This window comes from Aspergillus puulaauensis, chromosome 1 (genome assembly GCF_016861865.1).
Source record: "Aspergillus puulaauensis MK2 DNA, chromosome 1, nearly complete sequence".
Taxonomy (NCBI): Eukaryota; Fungi; Ascomycota; class Eurotiomycetes; order Eurotiales; family Aspergillaceae; genus Aspergillus; species Aspergillus puulaauensis.
In genome coordinates, this window is record NC_054857.1 from 5,020,203 (window position 1) to 5,035,186 (window position 14,984).

General features: G+C 50.6%; 8 protein-coding genes across 8 annotated transcripts; 5 read left to right on the top strand and 3 right to left on the bottom strand.

Moving 5' to 3' along the window:
* Positions 1-253: 253 nt before the first annotated feature.
* On the top strand, positions 254-1,477 carry ZTA1_1 (quinone oxidoreductase family protein; the record flags this gene model as incomplete). The annotated part of the gene is made up of 2 exons (XM_041698135.1): positions 254-1,197; positions 1,255-1,477. 2 exons carry the CDS (start codon positions 254-256, stop codon positions 1,475-1,477), a joined length of 1,167 nt encoding a protein of 388 aa, XP_041551351.1.
* A 98-nt stretch (positions 1,478-1,575) lies between these two features.
* APUU_11986A (uncharacterized protein) lies at positions 1,576-3,114 on the bottom strand (the record flags this gene model as incomplete). Its single annotated transcript, XM_041698136.1, has 5 exons — positions 1,576-2,425; positions 2,490-2,738; positions 2,800-2,817; positions 2,873-2,958; positions 3,013-3,114. The coding sequence occupies 5 exons, from the start codon at positions 3,112-3,114 to the stop codon at positions 1,576-1,578; spliced, it is 1,305 nt and encodes a 434-aa protein (XP_041551352.1).
* A 1,142-nt stretch (positions 3,115-4,256) lies between these two features.
* On the top strand, positions 4,257-5,737 carry APUU_11987S (inositol polyphosphate multikinase; the record flags this gene model as incomplete). Its single annotated transcript, XM_041698137.1, has 2 exons — positions 4,257-4,345; positions 4,492-5,737. 2 exons carry the CDS (start codon positions 4,257-4,259, stop codon positions 5,735-5,737), a joined length of 1,335 nt encoding a protein of 444 aa, XP_041551353.1.
* A 449-nt stretch (positions 5,738-6,186) lies between these two features.
* On the top strand, positions 6,187-7,708 carry APUU_11988S (FAD-dependent oxidoreductase; the record flags this gene model as incomplete). The annotated part of the gene is made up of 3 exons (XM_041698138.1): positions 6,187-6,815; positions 6,877-7,562; positions 7,608-7,708. The coding sequence occupies 3 exons, from the start codon at positions 6,187-6,189 to the stop codon at positions 7,706-7,708; spliced, it is 1,416 nt and encodes a 471-aa protein (XP_041551354.1).
* A 1,263-nt stretch (positions 7,709-8,971) lies between these two features.
* APUU_11989S (uncharacterized protein) lies at positions 8,972-9,277 on the top strand (the record flags this gene model as incomplete). The annotated part of the gene is made up of 1 exon (XM_041698139.1): positions 8,972-9,277. The coding sequence occupies one exon, from the start codon at positions 8,972-8,974 to the stop codon at positions 9,275-9,277; it is 306 nt and encodes a 101-aa protein (XP_041551355.1).
* Positions 9,278-9,584: 307 nt separating this feature from the next.
* On the top strand, positions 9,585-10,188 carry RSM19 (mitochondrial 37S ribosomal protein uS19m; the record flags this gene model as incomplete). Its single annotated transcript, XM_041698141.1, has 4 exons — positions 9,585-9,627; positions 9,714-9,729; positions 9,870-10,052; positions 10,146-10,188. 4 exons carry the CDS (start codon positions 9,585-9,587, stop codon positions 10,186-10,188), a joined length of 285 nt encoding a protein of 94 aa, XP_041551356.1.
* A 568-nt stretch (positions 10,189-10,756) lies between these two features.
* APUU_11991A (putative TFIID and and SAGA complex TAF10 subunit) lies at positions 10,757-11,662 on the bottom strand (the record flags this gene model as incomplete). The annotated part of the gene is made up of 2 exons (XM_041698142.1): positions 10,757-11,212; positions 11,306-11,662. The coding sequence occupies 2 exons, from the start codon at positions 11,660-11,662 to the stop codon at positions 10,757-10,759; spliced, it is 813 nt and encodes a 270-aa protein (XP_041551357.1).
* Positions 11,663-12,080: 418 nt separating this feature from the next.
* On the bottom strand, positions 12,081-14,834 carry TBF1 (putative MYB DNA binding protein (Tbf1); the record flags this gene model as incomplete). Its single annotated transcript, XM_041698143.1, has 4 exons — positions 12,081-13,304; positions 13,373-14,026; positions 14,076-14,593; positions 14,717-14,834. The coding sequence occupies 4 exons, from the start codon at positions 14,832-14,834 to the stop codon at positions 12,081-12,083; spliced, it is 2,514 nt and encodes an 837-aa protein (XP_041551358.1).
* Positions 14,835-14,984: the final 150 nt, after the last annotated feature.

A 14,984-nucleotide genomic window follows, 5' to 3' on the forward strand; every position in this document is an offset into this window, starting at 1 on the left:
ACAAATCAGGCAGCTTGGAGATCCAAGCGAGCCTTTACTAATGTAGAAGATCTTGTCGAAATTCGTGATCACCGGGAGTAAATGGCGGGGAAACATGGGAAAAGAACGAATGAAGTCATTGCCTTGGAGATGGATGTCGAAACTCTCGAAACAACGGACGCGCTTATGACAAATCCAAAAGACATAGTTAACTAAAGGACCACCTTCTCCAGCAACGATATCCTGGTTTCGTCGCCCCGGGTCATTATTATAAATGTATTCTCGTACCCTCCCCCGCATCGTCTCAACGTCTTCCACCCCTCAAGCTTCATCTCGCGCAATTTCCCGACTATCCTCCATCAGCACTCATCTTCTTCTTCCCCACTCATCCCATCAACGAAATATACCATCCCGCCCACCCCATCGCAACGTCGCCACAATGCCTCCCATCTCGTCAACCATGAAAGCCATTGTCGCCGAGAAAGTCGGCGGCCCTGAGGTCCTCGAAGTCCACACCAACCAACCCGTCCCCACCCCGCAAGAAGGCCAGCTGCTGGTCAAGAACAACATCATCGGCATAAATTACATCGACACCTACTTCCGCACCGGTCTCTACCCATCCGCAAAGCCCGAAATCCTAGGCCGCGAAGCCGTCGGCACGGTCGTGGCTCTCGGGCCCGGTGCTAACCCGTATAACTTCCAGGTTGGCGATCGCGTTGCGTGGTTGGCTACCGGCTCATACGCAGAGTACACTGCTGTTCCTCAGGCGAAGACTGTGAAGGTGCCACAGGGTATCTCGGATGAAGATGCCATGGCTTCCTTTTTGAGTGGCTTGACTGTTCTGTCGTTTGCGAAGGAGACGTATCCTGTTCAGAAAGGGGATTGGGTGCTACTGCACGCGGCCGCGGGTGGTGCTGGGTTTCTCCTGACCCAGATTCTGAAGGATATCGGGGCCAAAGTTATTGGCACCGCGGGTGGAAAGGAGAAGGTCGAGCTTGTTAAGAGCCTAGGAGCCGATTATGTGATTGATTATCGCAGCGAGGAGGGCAAGGATTGGGTTAAGAAGGTCAAGGAGATTACCCATGGCCGGGGAGTGGACGTTGTCTATGATTCTGTAGGGAAGGACACCTGGGAAGGCAGTCTGGAAGCTGTTAAGCGAAAGGGAACCATTGTTTGGTTTGGAAATGCCAGTGGCCCAGTACCCCCTCTGCCATTACCGTGAGTTCCTGGATTTTGAAGAAAACGCATTTGTTATTGGTTCTAACTTAAAAACAGCAAACTAAGCCCCAAGTGTGTCAAGATCGCGCGTCCAACCTTGTTCGGCTACATCGAGACTCGAGAAGAATTCGAGTACTATGTTAACGAACTGTTCAACTTGCTTTTGACCGGCAAACTGAAGGTAAAGATTCACAACGTGTATCCTTTGGATCAGGTTGCGCAAGCGCATATCGACCTAGAAGGACGAAAGACAACCGGAAAGTTGCTCCTGAAAGCGTAAGGGGAGACAACGGTAATAGATATAGTGATAGATTTCTAAAAATCTATCTTATGAGAAATTCGTAATGATTTCCTATGGTGTATTCTAAGCTCTGTATTCTACTCAGCATCGCTATCTTCCTGTTCCTTCTTTGCCGTCAAAGCTCGTGGCTTCTTCCACCCGATCATGAGTTCATTGGCGAGTGGCGTGTAGATGGAGCAGTAGGCCCTGATGACCTCCTCGAAATAGTGAAAACCGCAGTTTAGTTCCCAGACGTTTGCAATGATTTTCATTCCGGGGTAGCAGTGCTGGAGAAGGCGCTCTTCTAGGAAAAACGTGAAATCCTGAACTGGAAGGCCATTTTTCGCCCACTCCTCCCTCTCCTCTGGAGAAAGATCGTACTCCGGCTCTGCAGGATCGTAATAGGTTCTGCCAAATAGAACTCCAACTGGGTGAAGGTCAGGTGCCTGGTCCTGGTAGAACTGCCGTGCGTTGTCCTCGAGAAAACGCACGCCAGTCACTTCGAAGCCGTGGATGTCCTGCAGCTTCTTTGCCGTGAGTGTGCCTGCAATGGCTTTATGGTGAAATGCAGAAGCAATATCATCCGTTCCGGCAACACCCAAACCGAACCTCACGACTTTCTGGGCGATCTTTTTGGTCATGTGGACCTTGTCGTCCTTGGGATTTTCCCACTGATTATCCTCAACGTATATCTCATGCTCAAACCCACCGAACAAGATTGAGCAGGCTTTGTTGAAGTCATCCGTTCCCTCGGCCGTGAGTTGCTGGTTCTTCCATAGTTCGCCGGTAGCGATATCACACGACTTCCTTGCTTCGTGAATGTTCTCTTTGTATTCCGGACAGACATCGTGATAGAGAAGGTAAGACAAGAAGCCCCGGGTGGTGACGGTAGCGAGTTTGATCATATCCTCAGTAAAAGGGTTGAAGTAAAATGGGAAATACGAGGTCCTGGCATGATTCATAGTCAATCGGGTGCGCGTTGTGGTTTGACAAGGGTGCGGTTAGTTCTTACAGGTATCCTTTCACCACAGCATTGAAATCGATGATCAAGTTAGATTGACCTTGATTGATTGATGTGTTACCCCTCGCCAGAAGGATGTCCTCTTTGTCCATGTCTTTCATGCCACGCTCATCCACTCCCGCAAACATCTTAGGGCTGACATCAATGCCTCCGTATTGGAGGTACTTGTTAAAAACCTCCAGTCTGTCGGGCTCAATTCGTCGGTTCTTGCTAAACCGTAGAAGGGAATTTTCGAGGCGGCTACTTCTGTGTTAGTATTCGGTATTCGGTGTAGTACAATGGGAATGGTCTTGTGGCTTACTGAGCGATGGGTCGAGAGCTTTTCAAATAGATGTCAGTAAGATTCAGTGCTAGTATAGACAGAGCTCACTTACACATGATAAAGGTCGAGCTCGAACTCGTGTTCCTCGGCCGTGATCGGAGCATCCACATAATACTCTTCGAAGCCGGTTGGTTTGTTCTGTCATGGTAAGCTGCGAGTCATTGAAAGAAGGTGTGTCTGGGGAAACCGTACCTTTCCTCTCTTGCTTTTTGGGCGTTTACTTCTCTTCTTCTTCTTCTTTGGCGCTGGGATAGGAACAAGAGATTTCCTAGTATCTTCTGGATTGCCTGTCATCTTGAGCTACTTGAACCGATGGCGAGTCTGAGTACTCAAATCGCCACAAGCAGGATGCTGGGATAGGAGGAAGATAGAGAGAGAGAGAGAGAGAGAGAGAGAGAGAGAGAGAGAAAGATGAGAGAAAGATGGAAAGAAGAACTTGAAATGGAATTGACGAGAATTTCAAGGTTGGTGGTTGCAAACAAATTCGAGGCAGGAGCGACTTTCACCTCGGTCTTCAAACAAACGCCCTCAATTGATATTTCCATTTTTAAATTTGAAGACAAATGGGAATGTTCGCAGCAAGTACAATTAGCCATGGCTATCTTTCTACAATGAAATTGTTTTGAGGTCAAGAGAGTGAATTGATGCCGCGAGATTGGATATAGGTATTAGTAGTAAGTAGCTAGTGCTATACCGGTATGCCAGCTCCAGTTCAAGGTCTCTGCTTGAACACAAAACCTTTTCTACGGCAATGGTACGACTGTCCACTGTAGACCAGAAATCAATGCAGTAGACATGTCAATCAAGCAGCTTCGACTAACTGCAAACGAAAGAGCGTATGACGGGCACATGCAGCAGACTAGATTGTAGTGGAGCACAGGTGTCAAGGGGTCCGTGGCAGCTGGAGTGAAGCTGAAAGTGGGATGTCAGCAGAAGACGTGCATTACTCCTGGAATTCATCATTAGCAAGGAGTCCATGTGAAACAGCCCGTCGAAAACAAAAAGGGTATTTCATCATCAGACATCGACGATCGAAGCTGCGGTCAAGGGATCCTGCGCCGATCGGATTTGCGGTTGACAAAACGGTTGTCGCAGGTTCAGTGACGGGCTTTGTCCTCGCCCCAAATTTCCCCTGCGCCCTTCCGCCTCGTTTGCTCTCCAATCCCTCCCTTTCCCTTTCGTGTGCCTTCTTTTCTGGCTTGCCATCATTTTGATTTGTCTCTTTTTTTCTCCCTTGACTTTTTCATCTCGCTCATTCCTTGGTTGTGTCCTGCAGAGCGCTTCGTAACCTGTTATTGCTTTTGCGCTGCGGCTGCGGAATGCCGGGGAGCCTTTGGTGGTTACCTATCCGTACGAGCTGTGAATGAGCTGCTTGGCCGAGTTTCCTAGTTATTTGAACCAGAGATACCCCTGCGACCCATTTGGGGTGATCAAAAATGCCGTCTTCTTCGAGGTCCGACAGCGTGAAGAACCAGAAGCTCGACAATGATAGCTTCGTTGCCTTCGACCACGCCGCGGCTGGACAGTGAGTGCCCGCTGGATCTTCCCCCCTGCAACTCAGCCCTGTAAAACCAATTATATCACCTCAACTGGTCTCGCGATCCAATCCCATGTTGTTGCTTCCCCGGACCCTGAGATATTCGCTGACTATTATTTCTTTTTCTGCGATAGCGACGGCGTCCGGTGCACACCCTCCGGCTCTTTTATCGCGAAGCCCTGCACGGCCCAAGAAATTGCCTTCTACGAATCGACTGCTGCCCACCCTGCCTTTCACGAATTTATTCCTACTTATATCGGGACATTAAGCTCCGCTGACCAACAAGAACCATCTGCTGCTCTCACTGCCGCTGCGGCTACTCAGCAAGGAGCCATCGTCCTGCCCGCCGCGGAGAACTCGCCTGCTTCGGGACCTCCGGCTACAAGTGCATCTACCGGTCCAACTTTAACAGGCGAGCCGAAGACAGGCGATGCGACAGGCGACGCATCGTGGACACCATCCGCAGGGACAGGGAAGAAGCTGGACACAGGGTTGTCGATTGTTCTAGAAAATGTTGCGTCTGGCTTCAAACGACCCAACGTTTTGGATGTGAAGCTCGGGGCAAGACTTTGGGCTGATGATGCCATTCCCGCAAAGAGAGCGAAGCTGGACGCAGTGTCTAAGGAGACAACCAGCTCTTCTCTTGGGTTCCGAATTGCGGGGATGAAGGTATGGACTGGTGTCAACGGTGAGGCGGACGAAGGGAGTAAGACAAATCCCTACATCACACGTTATGGACAGTCGGGAGGCACAAAGGGAGAAGTGATCGAGCAGGATGGCTTTAAACGCTACGATAAGTGGTATGGTCGCTCCTTTACTGCCGACAACGTGAAGAGTGGACTGGAAACGTACCTCGCGGGAGCAAAAACCGCTGAAGCAGACCATTCGACGCTGGTCGCTAGGCGGCTAGCGGATGGGCTGAGACGTGTGCAACAAATATTGGAGTCAGAAGAAAGCCGCATGTATTCCTCGAGTGTGCTGATAATCTATGAAGGCGACCCGGAAGCCATGGAACTGGCCCTGGAAGATGAGAAGAAGGCAAAAGAGGCCCCTCCAAAAACATCAGATGTGGAGGAGGAAGAGGACGATGAATTCGATGGGTTCGAGATTCAGGACGGTGGTGCGTTTGAGATAGCCGACCTTCCAGTTGGCGAGGATGGAGCACCCAATCGAACCATAAACATAAGCATTGACCCGGAAACCATCCAGTTGGGAGATCTTGAAGATGAAGAGGACGAAGAAGAGGGACCGAAGGTGCATGATCTCCGTCTGATTGATTTTGCCCATGCCAGCTGGACTCCTGGCCAGGGACCAGACGAGAATGTGCTTGTTGGAGTGCGAAATCTTGTTCGCATATTCGAAGAATTGTCGACGGACTAGAATTTCTGCCATCTATCTATATATGCATTGGCCATTATGCCAGGCCTTGATTCATAGTCGCTGGCGACTTTGGATGGGGATCTCGCTTTATCATTTCTGTTATTTAGCCCAGCCTAGATCAATATACCTGAACATTATTGTCCCACTATCGAGATTCCACTGCAATTTACCCATGCTACACCAAGATCAGATAGTCAACCCAATTTTGAATTATTCAGCCGCATGATGTCAGTCCCAGCCCTATTTGAGAGTGCCGAATTGCTTGACTCCGCTGATCCTCGTATTCCGGGGGAAAATATACTTCGGATACGAGATCAAGTCACGAGCCGTTGCAACCAGGCAACCGAAATCTTTAAATCGACGTACCTATACACCATCCTATTCCTACTTCGTGCCACCACAAAACCCAAACAAATCTGTCGTGTTGTAAAACGTAACCATCAGTATCAATGAAAATCATCATCATCGGCGCCGGCATCTCCGGGTGCACCGCATACCTGCAACTCAGAAAACACCTCCCGCACCCACGTGGACCAGCACCTGCAGCACAGCACGAGATAACCATTTACGAAGCTTATGATACAAACATCGACACAACACACGAAGGCCGCGATGGCGACACCCATTCCTCCACATTAGTCGTTGGCGGCGGACTAGGCATCTTTCCCAACGGTCTTAACGTCCTGAAGCGTCTAGATGGTAACATTCTCCGCGATATCGTGCGCGGGGGGTACGCCATCGCGCATCAGAATCTGAGGACGAAGAATGGGTCTTTGTTGGTGAGGATGGAGACGATGGCGGATGCAGATCCGGAGATGGATGGGAAGCAGATGCATCTGCTTGGTGTTAGTCGGCATTGGTTGTGGAAGAATTTAAGGCTTAGGATTCCGGGTTGTGATATTGAGACGAGGCGCGTGGCAAGTGTGGCTGCGAATGAGAATGGTCGCAATAGAGTGCACTTTGCGGATGGGAGCGAACCTGTTGAGGCGGATTTGGTTATTGGTGCGGATGGGGTCAAGGGAGTTACCAAGCTGGCGTTGTTCCCTGGGAAGGAGGGGGACTATGCGCCTGAATATCAGTGAGTACTCACTATCGCTGGAATGCCTGATTATGCAGAGTTTGTTAACGAGACGTTGCAGAGGCCTTGTCGGGGTTGGAGGGTTCATCTCGACCGAAGAAGTCAAAGGGCTCGTGGAGAAAGGCTCAATGAATCTACTTTTCAGCGGGAGTGGATTCTTCGGATACTTCTTCTCGAGCAGCGCCGCATCTGCACCGGACCGTGAGTCTGTATATGGTGTTTCCGAGCCGGGCGAGTCGCTCGGATGGTGGTCAACGTATTCCGTTGACGAATGTCCAGACCCCAAGACGCTGGACATGGAAGCAGTTGCGGATCAACTACGCGAGAGGCACGGAGACTGGAAGGACCCGGTTATTCAGAAGATCATAAGCTCTTTGCATGTTAAGAGCATGTACCCAACCTGGACATCGCCTCAGCTTCCGACATGGGAAAAAGACGGTGTTGTTCTTGTCGGGGATGCAGCACACGCCCTTCCATCCACATCGGGACAAGGCTCCTCACAGGCTTTGGAGGATATTGAGGCGTTTACAATACTGCTTGGCAATGCCCTCCGTGAAGTGGATCAGGAAAGCTCAGCTGATACAGCGGAATATAAGAGTGCTATCACATCAGCTGCTAAACAATACATCGAGATCCGCCGGCCACGGGTGCAGAGTATCCTGGAGGGTGCACAACGCATGCAGAGTACCAAACGGGACATGGGTTGGATAGCTGAGTGCGCAATGTATTGTGCGATGTGGATTGCCGGTAGGTCTCTAATAATCACAATAGAAGCTCTACTGACAAGTATAGGATGTTTTCCGAAAATGATGTCGGGGCCTGTGAAGCGGGTGATTAATTATAATATTTCCGAGGAGGCGAAGGCGTTTATTGAACAGAGGAAGAAAACTTGACGTCCTTCTGTGATTGTATTAGCTGAACCACGATGTAATGATAGTTATATAGTTATGCTAAGCCTTTAAACTCCGATCCAGATCTCCACCTGCAAGCGAGTGGACCGTTTGGTGCTCGGACTCTGGGTGACATTTCCGGCCCAATCCGAAGCCGCTCACCATCTTTGCGGTCATTTATTAGTTTGAAGAGAGAATGATTCATTGCCCATAACTCGTCTCCGCCAGGGAGAATTGCTTCAGCGCTCCTGTGAACTGTGCATGACGGGGCCTAGGAAAACCAGGAACAAAACTGCATGGTTTGCCTGATTTATTTAGCGTCTCATTCAGGGTCCCACTATGACCATATCTTGTTCGCGATCTCAGATCGATCCGTTCAATAGTTACGAGAAATATGGCAATACTATAGGTTTGCTACGGGGCTTTTCTCCGATAATCGATCCATTTTACGATCTGCGCGATCAACTACTGGCTGGCTTTCCACTGCTGTGGAATATGGGCTAAGATGATGGTAGGGCATCGGGAAAGTCCTTGCCGCAGCAGGCCTGGCAAGGGTCGACGAGTCTGTGGTTATTCAAATGCAGCGATTCACTAGCCAGCTCATGGCGATCAATGGCACCAACCAGACATCGTCATTAGAACTTCTCATAGACTGAGTAATTTCATGCTGTGCCAGCCCAATGAGAGATTGCAGCTTCCATTTGTGGATTGCTGCTGACCGGAAATAGGCTTGCGTGAGTTAGTATGGAGTATTATAGAGTGGAGGAGATACCAAAGTTCAGAACTGGGGTCAGACTAGTTTGATTTGGACCCAGGACTTGCATGTTAGGTAGATGAATAATGGCAGCTAATTATAAGAAGCTGGCTGTTTCGATCAGTTCTTTCGAGATCTTGGCCCAGGCTATTTATCCACGCATCACGACTGTCCTTGGCCTTCCAGCTAGCAGATGTTCTGCATGGTGACTCGGCTCAACCCACTTGAGTAGATCGTGGCCTCCGATTCCATCAAGTGCGGCTCCTTTGAAATCGAACATGACGCAGCATCGTCGTCCCGCTACAATCGCGGCCTCATAGCGGAGACTGTTTGCTACTAGGAACTGAGTGCGCAATTCGCAATCGCTGTACCGGATATCGCCCATGCAATCTCGCCCATGAAGCCTAGCAGATCAGGGAACGCATAGCCAAATCAGGATGTTGTTGCCCTCTTGCAAGAGCTGAAAATGCGAACAAAACCACCAACGGCACCCATACCGTCGCCTGTATGCAATGTCCAACATCTCAGCTCCAGATTGGAAAACCGCTGGGTCGAAGCTTTCTGACTGGTCTCTATTCGACGAAGTTTTTGTTTCATGCGAGACCCAAGTGATCAAGCCCGACTTGGGCTTTTACACCCATGTCATTTCGAGGGCAAACACTGATCCGAAAACAACGGTATTCATAAACGATAGACAGGGGAATGTTCTCCCAACCCAGTCCCTGGGACTCCATGGCATTGGATCTAAAGGTCTCGAGGATATGAAGTGTCAATTAAAGGAAATTTGCCGCATTTCGGGGACTCCTGCCGTCATCTAGCGAAGCTCAAACAGAATTTGTATAGGGGGAAACACCAGAGGACTGGTATTTATGTTGACTTCGAAATTCCATGATAGACGTCAAGTGCCTATATGTAATTATGAAAAGATCTGAAAAGACAGAGAAATCAATTCCAAAGGAATCGCAACAATCCAAGAATCTAAGAAATGTTTATGGTGCTCCTGCACTTTAATGTCAGGCATTGTAGCCTGAGGTATCAATAACTTACATAATCACAACCTCCGCAACATTTTATCTCAAAGTCCGAAACCAACACGGCGACAGTCTCAGCTCGCCAGCAGACAAAATGTACGCCACTCGAGCCCTGTTCGGGCGGTCCGTGTGGAAGGGTATGTCCAGCCATTTTCCTCTCCATCCGCTGATCAAGAAACATTGCCATGAGAAGAGCCGTAACTAACAAACAACCAAATTCCAGGCCCGAATATCGTCCCGTACGTATAACCCCGGCGGCCCCCCAAACCAAACCAAGCCAAGCCAAATCCACCCCGAGACCGAAAGAACACAGAGACAATTCCATATTCGAGCTCAGTTCAATTCAATTCGATTGCTAACGCTAGTGTCCATAATCCAGTCTCGCTCTTCCCCGCCAACTCCCACCTCCGCCGGGAACACCCCCGATCAAAACGCAGAAACGCGCTGCAACGATCCTGCCGAATTTCGTGGGGTTGAGGTTCTCTGTACACAACGGAAAATCGTATCAGGATGTGTTCATAACAGACGAGATGGTCGGCCGGAAGTTAGGGGAGTTTGCGCCGTACGTACCCAAGTGCCGACCACCGATCTTTGTGGTTGATTGATTGATTGATCGAGCGACTGGATGGCTGACTCACTATGATTTTGAATGCAGGACGCGGAAGAGATTCACGTATAGGCTTTCGAAGAACAAATGATCGTGTCGTTATTTACGTTGGATGGATGGCCCTTGGGTATGGATGGGTGTCTTGTATGGATTGGGAATTCTTTTAAGCGGTGTTCTAAACTTCTGTCTATCTATCCCATTTGAGGGAGTGTATAAATATCTACTTGCGGCGCTTGTTTCAATACATGTTATTCAATGCGCGATTCTGCGGTATAGCCGTACCGCTACTTTCCTCTAATTCTAAAGTTGACATGCTTATGGAAGGGCCTGGTCCTTTCATTGGAGGCTCATATAATTTTTTGATCGCTAATCTAGCGCGCCAGGCTTCTACTGGCTCCTAGCAATATGGAGCATGGTCGATATGTAAGTACTGGACGTTTCCCAGTTTATAGACATATGCCCAGCACCCGGTCCTGAAGACCGGGTCATAAAACCACTGCTAAAGGCCCCATTCAATCCATTACCGATTAATTGTCCCGATAACGCCTTAAAATACCGCAGTCCTATCTCAAACGCCATATCCAGAAGACACGAAGAACAAACCAACCAACCTCGGCATCCACAGCATCCTGAAACCGAGGAAACCACGCCAGACGGAATCACCGATAGAATTCCCCCCTCTTAACACTGACCCCATATTCCGAGACCGCCATCCCCAAATCCTCCATCGTAAGAACCGTCCTCCCCTGTCCAGACCCTCCAGAGCCACCACCTCCAAACCCAGGCCTCTGGATCCCCAAATGCGTACCTGCTTTCCCTCCCTTTTCTCCTCCACCGCCTCCACCGCCACCAGCTCCGGCACCGCCTGCCGCACCGCCAGCGGGCATACCGAGACCAGAAGCCGCGTTTAGACTGCCCATGGGGTTACTCGCGGACGAGGAGTTTGAGGCCCGGATGCGCGCGTATTGGTATGAGTCCGCGGAAATATCGGCGATGAATTTCTGCGTTGCGAGGGCTAGGAGCCGCGCGAGGTGAGGCGGCGTTTGGTTCGGTCCGTTTCCTGGTGGTGGGAGGCCGGCGAGTGTGAGGTAGTGGGCTGTTACTGCATCAGGAATCTAAAAAAAAAAAAAGATCCGTTAGTAACTATAATTATTTCACTTCATCGGTACTGGGGTTGGTTTAGGTTGGTTGATTGATTGATCACGTACAATAGGCGCATAATCGTCCATCTTCCCTAGGAACTCGCGCAGGCTGGTTTCCTTCTTCGATGTCGCTGCTGCATCAGAGGAAGTCGCTTGTACGGGATTTCCAATATCCCCTTCTTCTGTTGCTGCGCCCGCATCCTGGGCGGCGGCGGCGGAGTCCTTGTTGGCCATGGTGTCGGCTTCTTGCTCTATGGAGGTGTCTAGCGCGACAGGATCTGAGGAGTCTGGTTCGGTTTTTGGAACGACAGTAGCGTCAGAGAAGGACTGAGGGTTTGAGTCTGGCTGCGGTGTTGATGAGGATGGAGGAGCAGGCTGTGTGCTGGGAGGAGGTTGCGGTAGAGATGATGGTGGTTCGGACATGGTGAGTTGGCGCGGGGGTGACAAGCTAGTAATTGACAATTCACTCAATCTAGTCGATCTAACAAGGATTAGGCGCTCGAGGGAGTATAAGCTGATTGGACGAGGTGAAACTGAGAGCTGGAACACTGCACGCAACGAGTGAGGTGAATGAAGTATGAGGTACAAAGACGGAGTGTGAATTTAGCTGCTCGCGTTGAGGCGGTTCCGGACCCACTTTTGCCATGGTCGGAGATGGAGAAATGAAGCACGATCTATAAGAAATATAAGAAAAACTTGCTGTACTAGTATGAACTCGTGCTAATGTAATTGAATTAATTGCTAGGAACGAGATAATAACGCAATCGCTCGAGGTTTGATTATCATAATGTTACACTCGATATTTTACACCATCTCTGCCACCAATTGTCCACCCTCGTGGTCACTGCCCCATGTGCATATTCTCAGGATGGTGATGATGCTGCTGCTGCTGTCCAAATTGCTCGCCATGCACTTCCTTCCCCAGTGTCTGCATCAGATTCTGCTCCGCCGTCTGATCAAAGTTTGGATCCGGGGGTAGCGGTGATGCCGACATGCTCTCATGGCCATGAGCAACCTGTTGGGGATGAGCCCCCGCCAGCGCCATCATCCCCTTAATTCCTTCGACATGGGCCTTGTCCTCCTCGCCCTGCTTCTTCTGTCGCTCACGGGCCTCGCGTTTTGCCGCCTGCGCGGGAGCACGTGTTTTCAGCTCTCCCGTGACAAACTTCAGATAGTAAGGCACCTCAATCCCGCTCTTGAGGAAGAAAAGCTTCAGATTACGAGCTTTATCCTTGAGCTGTACCTGATTGCGGTCCTTGAGCGCTTCGCTAATTGTGCCGCCTGGGCCGAACATGGCAAGGATCTGACTCCAATGAGGCCCCTTGACCCGATCGAGCCCCGCCATAAGGGCATTCTCCTCTTCTGTGGTCCAGGGCCGCCGTTGACTCGGTAGACCGGACTTGCGACTGCTGGGTGAGGATTTTGCGGACGCAGCCATCCGCGCACGCTCGTAGAGAACCTGTGTGGGCTGTGATTGAGAGTAGTGGGGGATGCCTGGCATGTAGCCGTGGTTGGCGGTGGACGAGTTGGGCCGACCTGGTATAGGGGACGGCGAGGGGTGGTTGTACTGCTGGAAATTGTTTTGCATCGGGCTCTGCTGGAAAGTATACGTCCCGGGCGACTGCTGGTAACCTGAGGGAGTCGGACTGGACTGATACTGTTGTTGTGCAGGGGTATACCCTTGGAGGATTTGGATTCCTTGTTGCTGTTGTTGTTGAGATGTCTGCTGCTGCTGCTGTTGCTGGGCCTGTTGTTGCTGTTGTTGCTGGGCCTGCTGCTGCTGCTGCTGCTGCTGTTGATATTGCTGCTGTTGCTTCTGTTGTTGTTGGGCCTGCTGTTGCTGCTGTTGTTGCTGCTGCTGGGCCTGTTGTTGTGAGCGCCTCAGCCCGTGACCCTGCAGTGCAATTTGTGCTGCGCGAGCTGCACGCGCAACCAGGTCACCGTGCATGTTCTTGTCAACTGGGACCTCTGGCGCTTGGGAGGAAACAGGAAATTGGCTTTGAAGGGGAGCGCTGGGCGGCTCGGAATCGCCATTTGAGGAAGATGGTTGCCGTCCTTTTGTGACCTTCTTCGACTAATTCCCATTAGTAGTCTGAGCAACACGAACAAGGCAAAGGATTTTAGAAGTCTAACCTGCTGGTTATTGATCGTATCGAAATTTTTCGTAATGTACGAGCTGAGATCCCGGAGAAAATCCTCCCAATGGTATTTGTCCGGCAATGCCTTCATGGCTTCCTCGTTGTTGATATCGCCCAGCAGAATATCACGACGCGATCCGGCGCGGTTAACAAAATCGGTTTCGCTCGGAGCTAGCTGACGTGTCCCGGGTCGTCTGTCAAGAAGCTGCTGCTCCAGGTTATCGGGGAAGAGAATATACAGCAACTCGGTGCGTGTACGCTCCGTGTTATTCATCGACGCGATGAACGCTTGGGTCTTGAGCTCGAGGAAGAGCGCGCCCTGTTGTTTGAGAAGCCGACCACCTTCTGGAACAAATACATCAAGAAAGTTGTCGTTCAGCTCGGAGAACCCAATCTCCTGGGTGCCGAATATGCTCGAAACGAATGAGGCCAGATTTGCTTTTCGGATAATGTCGACTTGGGCGGACTCCGTGAGCTCAAGGTCGGTCGGCGATAGAAACGACACCTTGGACGAGTAAACCTTTTTCGTGTGGTCGAAGAGGGATCGCATCGTGGCGTATGCCTGTCCATTCTCCGAATCCGGTTCTGACACAAAGGAGGTGATATCTTGATAAGTTGATTTGGCTAAGAGGGAGAGGATTTGCGTGGACTGGTCGGTTAGCTAGACATCTGGGAAAGAGAGTTTGGAAGCTACTAACCAGATTGTCCAAAATCGGGAGACTCTGGATCTTTAGATGTGAGTTGGCCTTGACAAAAACCATCCCTTTGGGGGCACCTTGACCTGAAAGATCTGGCAACTGCTGCGGGCCCATCGCAACTTGTTCCTCCACACGCTCTGAATGATTCATGATATTTGAAATCACGGTGGCGACGTCCGAATCAATATTGGCGTTTTGCTCTTGGGTCACTGGGCTTTCGCCGCTTTCGCCAGCGTGCTCAATATGTCCATTCTTGTTGTCGGTAGGCTCCACCGAGTCGACAACGCCTGCACCAAGCGCGGAAGCCAGCTCTTCTTCGATTTGATCGCCAGCACCCGAAAGGAGGTGTGACTGTTGCTCTTGGTGATGGTGTTGTTGTTCCTGGGGTTGTTCCTGTTCCGGGGGTTGTTCTTGAGGTTGAGTGACGTTCTCGGCCGGTTCGCTTTCGAGACGACGCTTCTTGGGCGCCCGCGGGGAAACGGAGCCGTCGTCGAGAGAGTGGGATAATTTAGGGAAATCTTCAAATCATCAAGAATTAGCATGGCAATGTAGAGCAAATAAGATGTTTCGAAGGAACAAGTGTTGCGCTCGGGCGGGTGAAACCTGCTCGCAAAGACTGAATGCAGGCCAGGGTGGCTTACCATGGTGACCTTCCTCCTTGAGCACAGGGGACGCAGGACGGTCGGAAGACTCCTGGCCATCGACAGAGGGCCCCGATCCGTTGGTATCGACCATCATGGAGGCAGACGGCGAGGTCATTGAGATGATGTTTCCAAGATCAGCAATGAGGGCTTAGGGGTAGGGCGCGTTTGTAGGGCTTGAAGCTGAAAAAGAATGCTGTCACGTGGAGTAATCCTGGAAGTCAGGTGACACGCACTAGACCTATATAGAGCTAGCGCAGATGAACCA